At 39.4% G+C, this 14,391-nt stretch overlaps 1 protein-coding gene across 1 annotated transcript in view; it reads left to right on the forward strand.

Moving 5' to 3' along the window:
• Window positions 1-14,391, forward strand: part of LOC106079811 (uncharacterized) — a 57,629-nt gene that overhangs the window by 22,945 nt on the left and 20,293 nt on the right. The window contains exon 3 of the mRNA XM_056039351.1: window positions 762-5,232. Within this exon, the coding sequence (XP_055895326.1) occupies window positions 762-5,189 (4,428 nt within the window). The 3' untranslated portion in view covers window positions 5,190-5,232. The remainder of the gene's footprint in view (window positions 1-761; window positions 5,233-14,391) is intronic.

Consider the following 14,391-nt stretch of genomic DNA (forward strand, 5'->3'; position numbering starts at 1 on the left):
AGGACTTGAGGTCGATGGGTCAGAAGTTCATGCGTTTATGGCCGGCAGTTAAGTAGGATGTCATGTAACCAGCACAGCGCACAACCATGTTTGATTTCCCAAACCATTAAGGTTGGAATGACATATGGATCCCTAAATTTTCAATTCTTTGCCGCCACTTGGATTTCCACTCGTGATCCACACTACGAATGCCAAGATACTAACCTCTCGGTCACCTCGCACCCTTAAAATATGAGCACTTATACAAGTGGAACAAAAAATGATACTACCTACCTACAAAAAGTTTCATAATTAATGGTCAATTATCTGATTGACAATAAATAACACTAAGGTAATGAAGATAGAAAAAGTTGCTTTAAAACTTGCAAAAACTTTTCCAATCTTAGAATATATTTTACAACGTTGACTTATAAAGGGAAAACTGATTAGGATCTACGCATGTCCATGATTTAAAATAGTTGATCACGTTGGAAATCGATTGGACTAGTTCTAAAGTAGTGCTTTACCTGGCTTATGTAGTCCCTCAGATCACGTACTACTTGGAATATATACTTGGCTCAGTTGCGTGAGAAGTTTTATAGTATGTAACATTTGTTAGTTATATGTTTTAGATGTGACTAATGCATTTTTGTATCTTATCTAGGTACGCATAATATAACTGACTAATTAAATATATGGAGACTCTTGTTGGTTATCTCATGAAAACGTGGCAAGATATTTAGCCTAATGAGTTAAACAGGATGTTTAGCCCAATCAGTTGAACAGGAAGTTTAGTCCAGTCAGTTAAACAGGATGAGTTAAACAACGCAAAGACGTATCCATTTCATCAGAAAATGAGGATTTCTGATGTATCATGTATGTGCATCATCACAGCAATATTGCATCTATGTCCCATTGATGCTGTTTCGTTGAAGGATTCAGAAGTATTGGAACATAAACTTGTGAATGATGAATCATATAATGGAGAAAAGCTTCCAACGGAAGTAGATGTTAGGACTCCCGATGATGACGTCAATATTTATCACGTGCTGCACAAGAAATCTACGGCGCAATCTACGATACCAAAGAAGAAAAATGGCTATCACCCGAAGAGCACGGCGCGAGCCCATATCATTAACCGGACTCCTCGCATGACGCACAAGTCTTATGGGACTTTGGTATTTGACGAGTCCGAAGAATCGAACGGCAGGTCACTGCAGCCCATACAGAACGCATCCGTGAAAGCTCGTGAAGATGGGAGCTACGAGTGCTTCGGAATGACCCGTTTCATGTATGAAGCAAAGAAGCCTTTCCATTCGGAAACTATCCCTCCATTTAACGCTACCAGAGTGAACGCGTCGGTCGTAATAGAGAACAAGGCTGCCTGTAACAACGTGTCCTATTTTAATGTAAAACAGGTCACTGTTCTCAACGTCACAGTTGAAACTTGCTGCATCACCAACTGCGTTCACGTCATAGATGTCACCGTCTCCAAGAGTGACCATATACTTCTCAACTTTCTGAAATTCAACGTACCCGGTCTGAGCCTTCTGCGTAACGAGGCTTTCGGTGAATGCGTCGAGTCTTTGGATGTCAACGTGGAAATCCCGGACAAGAAACGCCCTGACCTCAAAACTTCCTACAGGCTGGGCCACTTTTGCGGCATTAAGGCGCCCACAGACGTGTTTGTCGAATACAACAAAGTAAAGCTGATGTTGAGACTGTTGGACAATAAGCAGTGCGTTGACAAGATGAATTACGTTGTGGAGATTGTTCCTTGCCGGAAGATTCCGTATAAAACATGCAGTTCTTCCGACTACGTCAGCTTTAAGGAGGATCACGGCTACATCTCTTCCCCGGGGATGAACAATGGTCTGAATTATCCCAATGAATTAGAATGTGAATGGAAAATCTCCGTCCCAGAAGGGAAGTTCATACTTCTGAAAGCTGAAAGGATACTTCTGAAAGAAGGGGATAAGATTGAGATTTATCCCGAGCATCACAACACGACTCAGTTTCCCAAAACCTTGAATTTCTCTGATTTTGAATTTCGACGTCCGGTCGTGTTGCCTAGTAACAAATGCACGGTTAAGTTCCACTCTGACAGTCTGAAGTCTGGGATAGGGTTCAACATCTCCTACCTCGCCGTCAGCAAGAACAACTTCATTCCGATGTTTTCAAACAATTCTCTCGACTGCTCGGGTATCACCGCCTTGCCGGAAGCTATTCGCTGCGACTATTATAAGGATTGTGTTGGGGAGGAGGACGAGGTGGATTGCTCGTACATACAAAAAGAATGCCCTGGGGGATACGTGTACAAAGGTCATTGCTACCAGTTGATACCCAACCAGGTCAACATATCATGGACGAAAGCGGAAGAGCTCTGCGAGCGGAACCTGGGAGCTCACCTTGTCACTATCAACACGGTCGAGGAGAGCAACTTTTTAAAGTACTTCCGGAAGTACAAAGAGATGGATGAGTCGACGACGTTTCTGGGACTTAGGCGCATGCGCATGCAGCAGGTAAAACAGGTGTACAAGCGCATGTGGCAGTGGACGGACGGAAGTACCGCCTTTTATCTGCCAAGTGAATACAGATACGAAGCATGGGCCAGGTGCACATTGTTTCATTCGGATTATTTCTACTCCACTGAGTGTGGGGCTGTCATGGAGAACATTTCCTTCATTTGCGAGAAAACAATAAGCGAAGAAGAAAACACAAAGATATCTGACAGCGCTCTAGATAATCGACATTTGACCTGGACCCACAAGATTGAGGTGTTCAAGTGTCAAAGTGGTGAGTATATTTCCTACGAACAGAAGTGCGACGGGGTTGAGCAGTGCTTCGACCACAGCGACGAGTCACAGTGCAAACCCGTCGACAAAAACGACTCCATATTTCTTTGCGGTGGGACCGGGCCACTTCCGTATTCGTTTGTTTGCGACGGGATAGAGGACTGCCCAGATTCCTCCGACGAAACAGGCTGTAGGATTCCTGACAAAGAGATTTTAGGGTCAAGCGTGTCCATTTGTACGGATGGCATGTATCTAAGCACGTCAAGGGTCTGTGATGGGCTAGAAGACTGTCGCGATGCTTCAGATGAGGAGGACTGCACCGAATGCTTTTCGGGAAGCACCCTTTGTCCCTTGATTGCTTGCCTACCCCAGAAGTGGATTAACGATTCAGAGATAGACTGCCCCATTCGAGATCTCAAAGGCATTCAAGCTCTGGAGTCCGAATTCAAAGAAAACTATTTTAAAACCAAACCCCCTCCTGGAATCATATACCCTGACGGCTACGGGAAGTTTGAGATTAAGAAAATCTCCAAGAATGACAGTTGTCCAGATACTCACGCGCAGTGCTACAAGGGCTACTGTATCCCTGTCTATCTATGGTGTAACCACATCCGAGATTGTCCTTACGGCGAGGACGAGGATTCGGTCAGGTGCGAGAAACTTTGCAAAGGCTTATATAAATGCAAGCACTCGTCTGTCTGCGTCCACGAGGATCACCTGTGCGATGGTCACTATCACTGCCCGTACCACGACGACGAAACGCTGTGCGTCTTCAACAGCATCACTTGTCCTCACAACTGTCAGTGCAAGAGGTACGAGTTTATCTGCTCCTCCCCGCCTGTCTTCAACTCCTCCACGCCACTGCCAGTGCGCTCGCTGGAGCTACGCAACTACACCGATTTAGAGCATCTCCAGTTCAGCGGCATCGCCTACTACAGCCTTATCTATCTCAACGTATCTCACAGCGGGGTCAAGCACATCTCGGACGACTTCTTGCGTTTTTCTAACCTTCGCATACTAGATGCCAGTCATAACCAAATTGAGAATCTCGGCAACGATACGTTTAAAAACTGCCCCGTCCTGAAAACACTAGATCTGTCCAGCAATAAACTTCACAACAAAAACTACGCCTTCTTGTTAAATACCAAAGAACTTTCCAGACTCGACTTATCGTACAACATCAAATTTAGATTGGAAGATGATTGCTTTCAAGGGGCATCAGACTTGGAATGTTTAATTTTGGAATACATGAATATTAAAGTTATTGAAGAAAATGCCTTCAGGAACCTTGTCGCCCTCAAACAGATTTACCTGAGAGGAAATGATGTTTTGATTTTCTCGGATAAAATATTTCATTTCCAGCATACTCTAAGAGCTATTTACACGGATAATTATCGCCTGTGCTGCGATTCTGTTAAACCACCTTCTGTGCAGCACACGATGTGCGATGCTCCTTTTGACGAAATATCTTCGTGTTCGGATATTTTGCGAACACTGTTACTCAGAGCAGCGCTTTGGATCATGGCTATCCTGACTTTAACAGGGAACCTTAGTGTTATCATCTACAGAATTTTTATAGACAGGGGTCTGAAGGAAAGTTTTCGGATCATTATCACGTGCCTAAGCACGTCAGATCTCCTTATGGGAATCTACTTGGTCATCATAGGCGCAGCGGACGCTAAGTACCGAGACCGCTATCAGTTGAACGAAACGGAATGGAAAAGCAGCGCCCCTTGCCAAGCGGCTGGATTTCTGTGTCTCCTCTCCAGCGAAACGTCGGCTCTTTTCATTCTGCTGGTCACCATAGACCGACTCTTGGCCATAGCGTTCCCGCTAAATTCGCACCTTCACTTCAACGCTAAGTCAGCTGCGCTGGCGTGCGTCATCGTTTGGGTCATCGGCATAGTCATGGCTTCGATTCCTCTGCTGCCCCCATTTCAAGACTGGCAGCTCTACACGCAAAAAGCTGTAGGCGTTCCTTTGCCCATCACCAGGTCTGTATTTCCAGGATACGAGTATGCCTTCGCGATATTGATAGTTTTCAATATGGTGGTTTTTATACTTGTAGCCGTCGGGCAGCTTCTGATCTACCTGTCCGTCCGGCTCCAGAATGTACCGCAAGTGTCGGAGCTGAGACTCCGACAGGACACAATCATTGCCAAGCGCCTGGCCTTGGTGATCATAACCGACTGCCTCTGCTGGTTCCCCATTACAGTGATGGGCCTGGCCGCGCGCTCTGGATACCCAGTCCCGGGTGAGATGTACGTCGTTGCCACTGTCTTTCTGTTGCCAGCCAACTCTGCCTTTAACCCTTTCCTGTACACCGCCAACGCCATTCTGCTAGCCAGGAGAATGAGAAAAAAGAAACAATGCATTGAAATAGATATAGGACTCCGACAGCTCTCTACGACATAAAATCTTCATAGGAACTAAACCGGTGTCTAGCTCTTGAAAACATGTAAGTTATTTTCATATATTGTTAACACTGATTTCATTTTTGTTAGTAACCAATCTAGAGCATACCATAACTACTTGTTCGTTTAAAACAAATTTGTTTGATCTTATATCTTTAGCTTCTCAAGCTGTAGACACTCTGGATAGATTTCTAGTATTGAAACTCAGGTCTCCCTTGTTTTTAAATCATATTTCTCTTATATACAATAGTAGTACCTACTTTAAACAGAGACCGATACACCGAATGTGAAATTCACTGATAAAATAAGCTAAAAATAGTTTCCCATTGTGACCCGAGAATTATGTTTTAGAATATGTGCAGACCCCAACCCATTGAATGTCTACAGATCCAGCCCTTGTAATGTAAGCAGACTCCAACAATAAAAATGTTTGAAGACCCAGTCCTTGGACTGTAATAGAAATCTAACAACTAGCATACTGGCATATACAAATAGGATCAGTTGGAATATAGGCACTTAAACAGAAACCATTTAACTTCTATGAATATGCTTAAAAATTGAGCATTAAATTTATAGTTATATTATATTATATATATATGTATGCATTGCTTTAAGAGAAGTTTACTTCGAGGTAAATTGTAAGTATAATGAACTTCTTTTTTTTAGAAGCTACACATATCGCTATTGACGTCATCAGTTTAAAATGCTATCTTGCAATATTTCATAACTACATTTCATCTTCTCGTTCGTCAGCCTCTACCTAGCCTCTCTGCTACTTTATCTTTTAATGAATTATACAATATATAACAGTTTAACATTTTGTACGAGCCTTTATGTAATACAAGCATTACCCACCGGATAAGCCCGTTGATTTGTTCCCAGGTTATTGTTAATTTTGCCGTGAAACCCTTTCTTTTTATAAAGCTTATATAAACTCTCATTCTGTTTGGTAAAAAGTTTCTACACATTATTTCTCCCACACCCAATCTCGGATCAAACTGAAATTATATTTCTTTTACTTGACAAAACAAAATTCGATTAAAAAAAATAACCAATGTTTTGTTAATTCAGTTATTTTGTTTGATATTGAAGATATTGAACAAGGGAAAGAAATTGTACTTGACAGGTGTGGCGGTACAAGTTAAATTAGTACCATTGTACTTTGTAGAGAGAAATAGGTTGTGCTTAAAAGTTTAAATCTAGCAATAGATAACTCTGAAACCTTCTATTCTCCATAAGCACTTCCCTGGCAAAGTGATTGGTATATGTACTCAAGGAGGTTTGAGGAAGGCTCGAGCCATTTGATGAAAGACTTATGAAAAGGTTTTATAGTTATATATTGTTAGATTCAAATTTTTAGGTGACAACCTAATTCTAAACACAATGCTTTTATTCCTTTGGCTAGTATGGTTACTCATATCTATATTATTAATTAATTACGACTAATTGGTAAAATAACTGGTTTAGATTGATTAATGTGGTGTTAGGGACAATGAATAATTGTGCAAAGTTTTAACTTGATTCAGAATTGAAGTGGGAGAAATACATTTTACAAAATTGCACCAGCGTTAGTTATATCAGCTTATTAAATAAGAAAAAAACAGTTTAAAATACTTTTAAAAAAAACATATACGAAGCGTAATCGTATCAATTAGTTTGAACCAGTCATGTCATTCAATTAGTAATAGATCTAGACCAACAACAATACATCTTTGCGATGAATATTTTTACCAATTGTTTTTTGTTTAGCGCTACTTCATGCTTTTTAGCTTTCTTAATACGCTATGATCCTATCACTTGTCTGGACTAGTTAAGAAAATGGGGGTGGGAGGGATATCTGGTTGGATTTTTACCGTAATTTGTTTTTAAAAGCATTTACCAAAAAAGAAAAGTGAACGACCTGAGCTCGAGCTCCTGACTCACGCCTCCTCGGGCCGACATGCTACCCCCCCCCCTTTCTAGTGCGTTACTTATAATTACAGTAGATTGTATAGTTATATATTGTTTGTTTTCAATTTAGTGCGACCTATAACGGGGACTAATTCAGCTTATACCACCACTTCAGTCAATATGCAGAGGCAGAAGGTCAAACGCAACAGGTGCCAGTGGGTTAATGAAACTTACGTCTATTCACTAAATATGTCAATCCTTTATCTAACCAGACATCTTTAAAAGCCTGTGACAAGAGCCATGACTGATACTAATATCATCATCATCATCATCATCTTTCCTTTGAGTTCCTCATGGAGCATATGGCCTCCGTAAAAAAAACAAAACATTCCACTCTCCACGGTGTCTTGCTAGTTCCTCATGGAACATAGGGCCTCCGTAAAAAAACACGACACTCTCCTGCTAGTCTCTTGCTAGTTCCTCATGGAACATAGGGCCTCCTTAAAAAAAAACACGACACTCTCCACGGCCACTCTCCACGGCCACTCTCCACGGCCACTCTCCACGGCCACTCTCCTGCTAGTCTCTTGCTAGTTTTTTAATGTTTTCCTTGCTCGTTCCAATCCTCTCGGCTTCCTCTAGAATACTGCGTCGCCATGTTCTTTTTGGTTTTCCTCTACGTCCTGTTCCCTTGGGGGTTCTACTCTAAGGCCTGCCTAGCTCTGTTACTGGTATCTTTTCTCAGGATGTGACCAACATAGCTCCACTTCCTCTCTAATATCTGCACCTCTATATTTTTCTGCCCACTCATCTCCCACAGTTTGGTGTTTTCTACTTTGTTGTACCAGTGTATTTTTAGGATATTTCTCAGACATCTGTTGATGAAGGTCTACTGATACGCTTAATGTAAATTGAGTGGCCCCTGCCCAATTTGGAGCAATCGGTTAAATCTATCTAAGGCGGCCCTGTATATTCATTCATTATGAATTACCACCCAATCTTCCTTTTTAAAAAATGTTCTTATGTTTATTTTTCTTCTTTAGTTTCCCTTATATCCCCATATCCCAATTCTATACATCCCTCTCTTTCTTTTCTTATTCTATTATGCTACATATAATGAGGCCTGATGTTATATTACTGTGCTTAAAATGTATCCTAGAAATTTCCACCATCGGGTAAAAAATAGAGTAAATTCCTTGTCTGGAAAATTAATTTTATGCTAACTCCCCTCGACACCTACGCGTGCCCCTCATTTGGTCATCCCTTTTGTTTACATTGCATATTTTAAGGCACATAAACGCCTTCATAAAACTATAGTGTCAGTATTACACCGATGTGTCCATAAACTTGAGTTGTATTAAAGTACAGTCTTGTTTGCTGCGATCTTTTTTCGCGTGCCTATACATGAAAATATTTTTTTTTAATGTAAATTTATGAAATATAAATCATCCCAAGTGTCTAGTATGACAACATAGGCCTATTCTATTTCCATTCTTGCAGATAAAAAACGTTATAGCTTATAGTTATTAAAACGCTCACGAAGGAATTGAAACGAATTGCTCCCTGTCCAACTATGCACTCTTTGTTATATTTGGCCTGAGATCGCCCTGGTTAGAGTGCATTCTCGGATACATTTTAGACAATTTCTTGGCTTAAACTTAACCTAATTCAAAAAAAAAAAAATATGCTTGTTTCTTTTGGAGGAAAAAAAATTATAATGTTTTTAATCAATGTGTTTTACAAATACTGCTATTCCGTTGGACACATACATTTAAGATGAGTGGCTATAACTACAAGCCAGTAATGCCACGGCCCGCGTGCCAAGTCTGACCCTTCGGAACGTCTGTCCACAGTGTAAATTGAAGTCGATGTTGCTCGTTTTCATTGGTTTTGACGACTTTTTCTTTTTGGCGGTGTTGAATCTTACAATGTCTTTGTTCGAAATGTATATGGCTCCCCTAAACAAGAAAAAAAATTTGCACCATTTTATGTGGATAATAGAGCCGGTCTTAGGTAATTGGAGACCCTAGCCGAAAAAAAATATATGGCTAATTTCTGAGTCGTGTGCGAGGCCATCACCAATCGCAGGCCTTAGGCGGCTGCCTAGTTTGCATATTCAAAAGGCCGTCCTTAGGTGGTAGATCATTTTTCAGTGTAGTTATCAATGAAGCATGCTGAATGCAAATCAGTCAGCAAATGTTAGCTATGCTATTGCTGCTTTGTAAAACGATTATAGAAGAATTAGTCTCTTGATCAACCGACAGAGTCAATGCCTCTATTGGGTAGTGCATTTCACAAATTTTCGACAAGGAAGTGAAGTCCAAACTACTATTTGGCCACTCGACACTTCTGGAAAAAGTTCATAATGACCTTTAAAGACCGAATGACAAACGAAGAAAATAGAAACAGAATCACAATAGTAATGGGGTCCCACGATGACCTGCTAGTCACTGTCAAAAAACGCAAAGGGTCCTCAAAGCGATAGTAAGGCAAGATTAAAGAATGGACGGGCCTGTCAATGAAAGAGATTCTATCCAATGCAAAAGACAGAGAGCAATGCATATAGACGGTTGCCAGATCATGTGTGGTACCCCAACAGTTCAACAGACTAAGGGATAGGTGAAAGTGGTAAAGGTGAAGACGCTAGATTTCATTATCAAATTCACGATTTCTTGGTCCAGGTCCAAAACAGCTTTAAGTTTTTTGAACCATGCAGCACAAGGTCCTGAAAATACACTTTACTTACTTTGCACTAAAAAAAAAGCATAATTTGTATTTCTTCTTCACAAACTAAATAGTACATTTTGTTTTCTCTGAATTTTGGCTTGTAATATCAAATCAAAACAAATATTTGATAAGTATTTATTCCTAATGATAATAATAGGCACAAACGTTTGAAGACTCTGCTTTCAATATCCTATTAAAAGTCCACAATGTTCAATAGGAAGACTGCACTATCCAAAGCGAAAATATTAGACATAGAGGCCTATGAGACCCTCAAGGGAGCTAATTACTCTAGAAACTCCAGCCCAATGCCATAAGCACGACGGATGGTTCCAGAAATGCGAACCAACTTTATTGATCTTTTCTTGATTATTGCTGACTGGTCTTGAAGAACTACATCTTTCTTGTGTTAGTAAGGGGCTATGAAGTCAAGTGGAAAGCAAGTCTAGAGTTAACTACGTCCTACAACAGTTGAGTTTTGAGATCCAATATTTTGAATAAGTGACTGTTTGAGGACCATTTGTAAACAAAAAATTGAGCTAGTGTCTGCATGGAGTGGTGTGAAATCAACACTTTTCTTGCTTAGCATCCTTAAGATGACCACTGACCATAAAAGACGTGACAAGAGAGTGTCAAGGATTTGAGCATACATAAGGAAGAAAAAAAGGCAATGAATTTTGAAATGTAATACTAGAAATATTCCCCTTGTCTCCCCAATCTCTTCATTGTATTATCCCTGTAAACTGCTAACATATATCTAGGAGTATAGTTGTTACCGGCAAAATAGGAAATCCTGCAACATATGCACCCTTAAGATTCCATTAGATACGTTGTGGGTTGTTGTTTTTAAAACAAATTATCTTTTCTTGTGGGTGATTTTTTTTTTCACAATTAAAGATTGTTTAGGTCTTTAGTATATAATTATATGCTTGGTTGAGCGAGCATGCGTGTTTTATTTTTTATTATTATTTTTTTACATAATAATCATTTATTGGTTAAATGTGTTTCCTTTGCATTCAATAATTATTTGACTAACGTCAATTTAGCGGTGGTTAGAGTCAGTACAAGATTCAACAAGTTTTAAGCGTGTTTTTTTTTAGTGAAATAAAAAATAAACAGAATACGTCGCTTGGGTAACGCTAAGAAAGTAAAAACAGGATTTTAAACTAAACAAAACTAGAAAAGATTTCAGTTCGTTTTGAATTAGTCACACACACTGAACGGCGAACGTCCAATGATCTCACAGCAACCAACAACTAGATCTATATTAACAAGTCGCAATCAAAAATAGACCTTTTTTAAGCATTCTCTTGTCCTCGCAGTGTTATGAAAAAACTCTTAAATTATACTTTTATAAATAGATAAAGTTGTGTTCTGTTAGGAGCAGACAGCCATCAAGACATAAGTCTTTCCTGTCTCATCCCGGTCTCTCAAAGTATTTATCACTCCATCCTGACAATTCGCCTCAACCGACTTTTTTTTAGGTGTGTACACAGGAGTTGGCCCGCGGGTCGAAAATAGCCCGTCTGTCATCCGAACATTCCTGCACGGTTGACTTGCTTCAAAATGTGTCCGCATTAGTCTTACGTAAAAACTAAAAAAAAACGACAATTAATAAAGGTGAGTGTGTGACACAGAACGTGTACTGAGTTGTGGGCTGCACGGCCTGTAACCGTAGACCAGGTCATCAGCCTTTTGACAGTCGAGGAATACAAAAAGTCTCCTGAGAGAGAGAGAGAGAGAGAGAGAGAAAGAGAGAGCGAGAGAGAGAACGAGAGAGAGGAAAAATGTGTATACAGTTGCTTACCGAGGGTGCCAAACGCAAGTTCTGTCTGGCGCCCTCTCCTTTTCCACCACTAATATATGTAATCTGTATTTGAATTACAAGTAAGCAATAGAAAACGAAGTTATATAATATGGCTTCCTTCAGTCGTGAGAATACTTTTGATCAGCCCAAGGAAATGAGATGAATGCCTGGTTTTAGCCATGGTCAGAATATACAAGTAACAAAAAAAAATACCTCGTTCAGACTTTGCGATCTGTGTGGAAAGATGAAGTAAAGCTTATCTATCGCTATGCCAGACGGTAAAAGAGGGTATCATGTGGCCAGCACAACGTCCATCCGCTTTTAGTTCCCTGCCATTAAATTTGGTGGATTCAAGAACGTTCTAAAAATGTCCAGTTTTAACTGCGATTTGAGCTCGAAAATCTCCGGAGTGCAAGCGCATCGCCATCCATTTATGTAATACACTTGTATTAGTGACGGCTTTTCTTTACTACTCTTTGGCTACTGTATTTCAAATGTTTTAGCACACAAAGCACACACGCAAACTGTCAATAGAGTAAATTATTAAACCATGCTTTTGTCTTCTTATTCAAGAGTAATGATTGAGAAAGATAATTAACTAGCTAGGCCCTACATTTTATTACTGTGTATCTTCAGAAGCATGTTGTTGTAGCTTTTTTTTTTTTAATTGTAAATAGAAAAAGGAAACGTTTAATTTGTTAACAAGTTTTTACCTCAAATAAATGCAACTAGATTGGATGAAAATTGATATTTGATATTTTGGGTTTTTGGCTTATCGGCACAATTTAGGCCAGGTCGTGCTCCTAATCCCTCAAGGTTATAGCTCAAGAGCTAAATGTTATACAGCTATGTTATTAAAATTAAGGTCCATTCATAGCTCAAATAGTAAAAATTTATAAAATTTAATAAAAATATTAGTAAAGAAATTAAGAAAGCCATTTTATTTCATGTTGTCTTCCCATCGCTTTCTCTTCTTTTTTTGTTCCTGGTATTGTTCCCTGATGTAATCTCTTTGCGAGCTCTGAGGACCTTGTGTTATGGCCATAAAGGTTACTGTAGTTAGAAGGTGCCCAATCGCCGTTGTGATCCTTTTTTTTAATGTCTTCGTTTGTGATACACATGCAAAGGTCTATGTAGGCTACAGAGTTTGCCAAATATTTAATCATAAATGTACGAAAAACCTGGCTGTTCAATATTGATCCATGCCTTTTTGGATCTTACCTGGAGACGTGAATAAAACACTAAGTTCTTTGTTTTCAATACATATTGTATTATATTTTTTTTAAATCATAAAATACATTATTTTTTTTATTTTTTTTTTAAATTAAATTGAAGTGATATTTTTCAGAATTTAGTGAAAATGAATAAATAATTATTAAAGCTAATGGATGGCCAAGTTTTTGGTAAAGAATTGTGGATGCTTACAAAACCTCATCAACGTAAGAAAAATATAAGAACAAATTAACAAAAAAATAGTTTTAGTAAAATGAAAATATGTAATGAGGCAATAAAAGGGAGATGGGTTAGGAGCGAGAAACGAAGAGAGAGAGGGAGAGAAAGAGAAAGTGAGAAAGATAGACACATAGATATAGAGAGAGATACAGCGACAGAGACCAGGCATAGGTAGAGAGAGAAAGAGTAAAAGAGAGAGAGAGATTGGTAGAGAGACACATACAGATAGAAAAAATGAGAGATAGAGAAATGTAAAGGAGAGATAGAGAAGGAGAGAGACAGACAGAGACAGAGAGACGGAGAAAGAGATTTAGATTGATAGAGACAGAGAGAAAGAGAGAGACAGAGAGAGATGGATAGAGAAACAGCCTAAGAAGGGACAAGACACGAGTAATGAATACAAGTCTATAGGCCAGAGACTAATTGCTTCAATACCTTGTGTCATATCAACTACATGAACATCTTTTAACAACCTTTATCAACAGACAGACATATACACATATAGATAGGTAGACAGATAGATAGGTACTAGATAGATAGATAGATAGATAGATAGATAGATAGATAGATAGATAGATAGATAGATAGATAGATAAGATAAGATAAGATAAGATAAGATAAGATAGATATAAGGATAGATAAGATAAGCTAGATATAAGGATAGATAGATAGATAGATAGATAGATAGATGGATGGATGGATGGATGGATGGATGGATGGATGGATGGATGGATGGATAGATAGATAGATAGATAGATAGATAGATAGATAGATAGATAGATAGATAGATAGATAGAGATAGATAGATAGATAGATAGATAGATAGATAGATAGATAGATAGATAGATAGATAGATAGATAGATAGATAGGTCAAAGTCTTCAAACTAATCACAGCCAGTATTGCATATTCATTTAATTTATAAAGCGCTGTTAACAGCCATAATGTAGGCTTAAGGCTCTAGGACAGCGGTTCTCAACCTTTTAAGCTGGCGACCCCTTTTTACAATCTCCTACTCTGACGCGACCCCCCCCCCCCTCACACACACACACACACACACTCATACAGCAATAGAAGAGTAGACCATATTTTGATGGTCTTAGGCGACCCCTGGCAAATGGTCAATCGACCCCCAAGGGGGTCGCGACCCACAGGTTGAGAACCCCTGCTCTAGGATAACATAACAGACATAAGCGCGACAGTTAAAATGACTAACTAAGCTAACGAAAAAAAATTTACCAGATACGTCTTAATGTTTTTGTTGAATGTAGTGAAGCATGCTGTTTGCCTGAGCTTAATTGGGAGCGAGTTCCAAACCTTTGGTCCCTAAA

The sequence above is a fragment of the Biomphalaria glabrata genome, chromosome 8 (assembly GCF_947242115.1).
Source record: "Biomphalaria glabrata chromosome 8, xgBioGlab47.1, whole genome shotgun sequence".
Taxonomy (NCBI): Eukaryota; Metazoa; Mollusca; class Gastropoda; family Planorbidae; genus Biomphalaria; species Biomphalaria glabrata.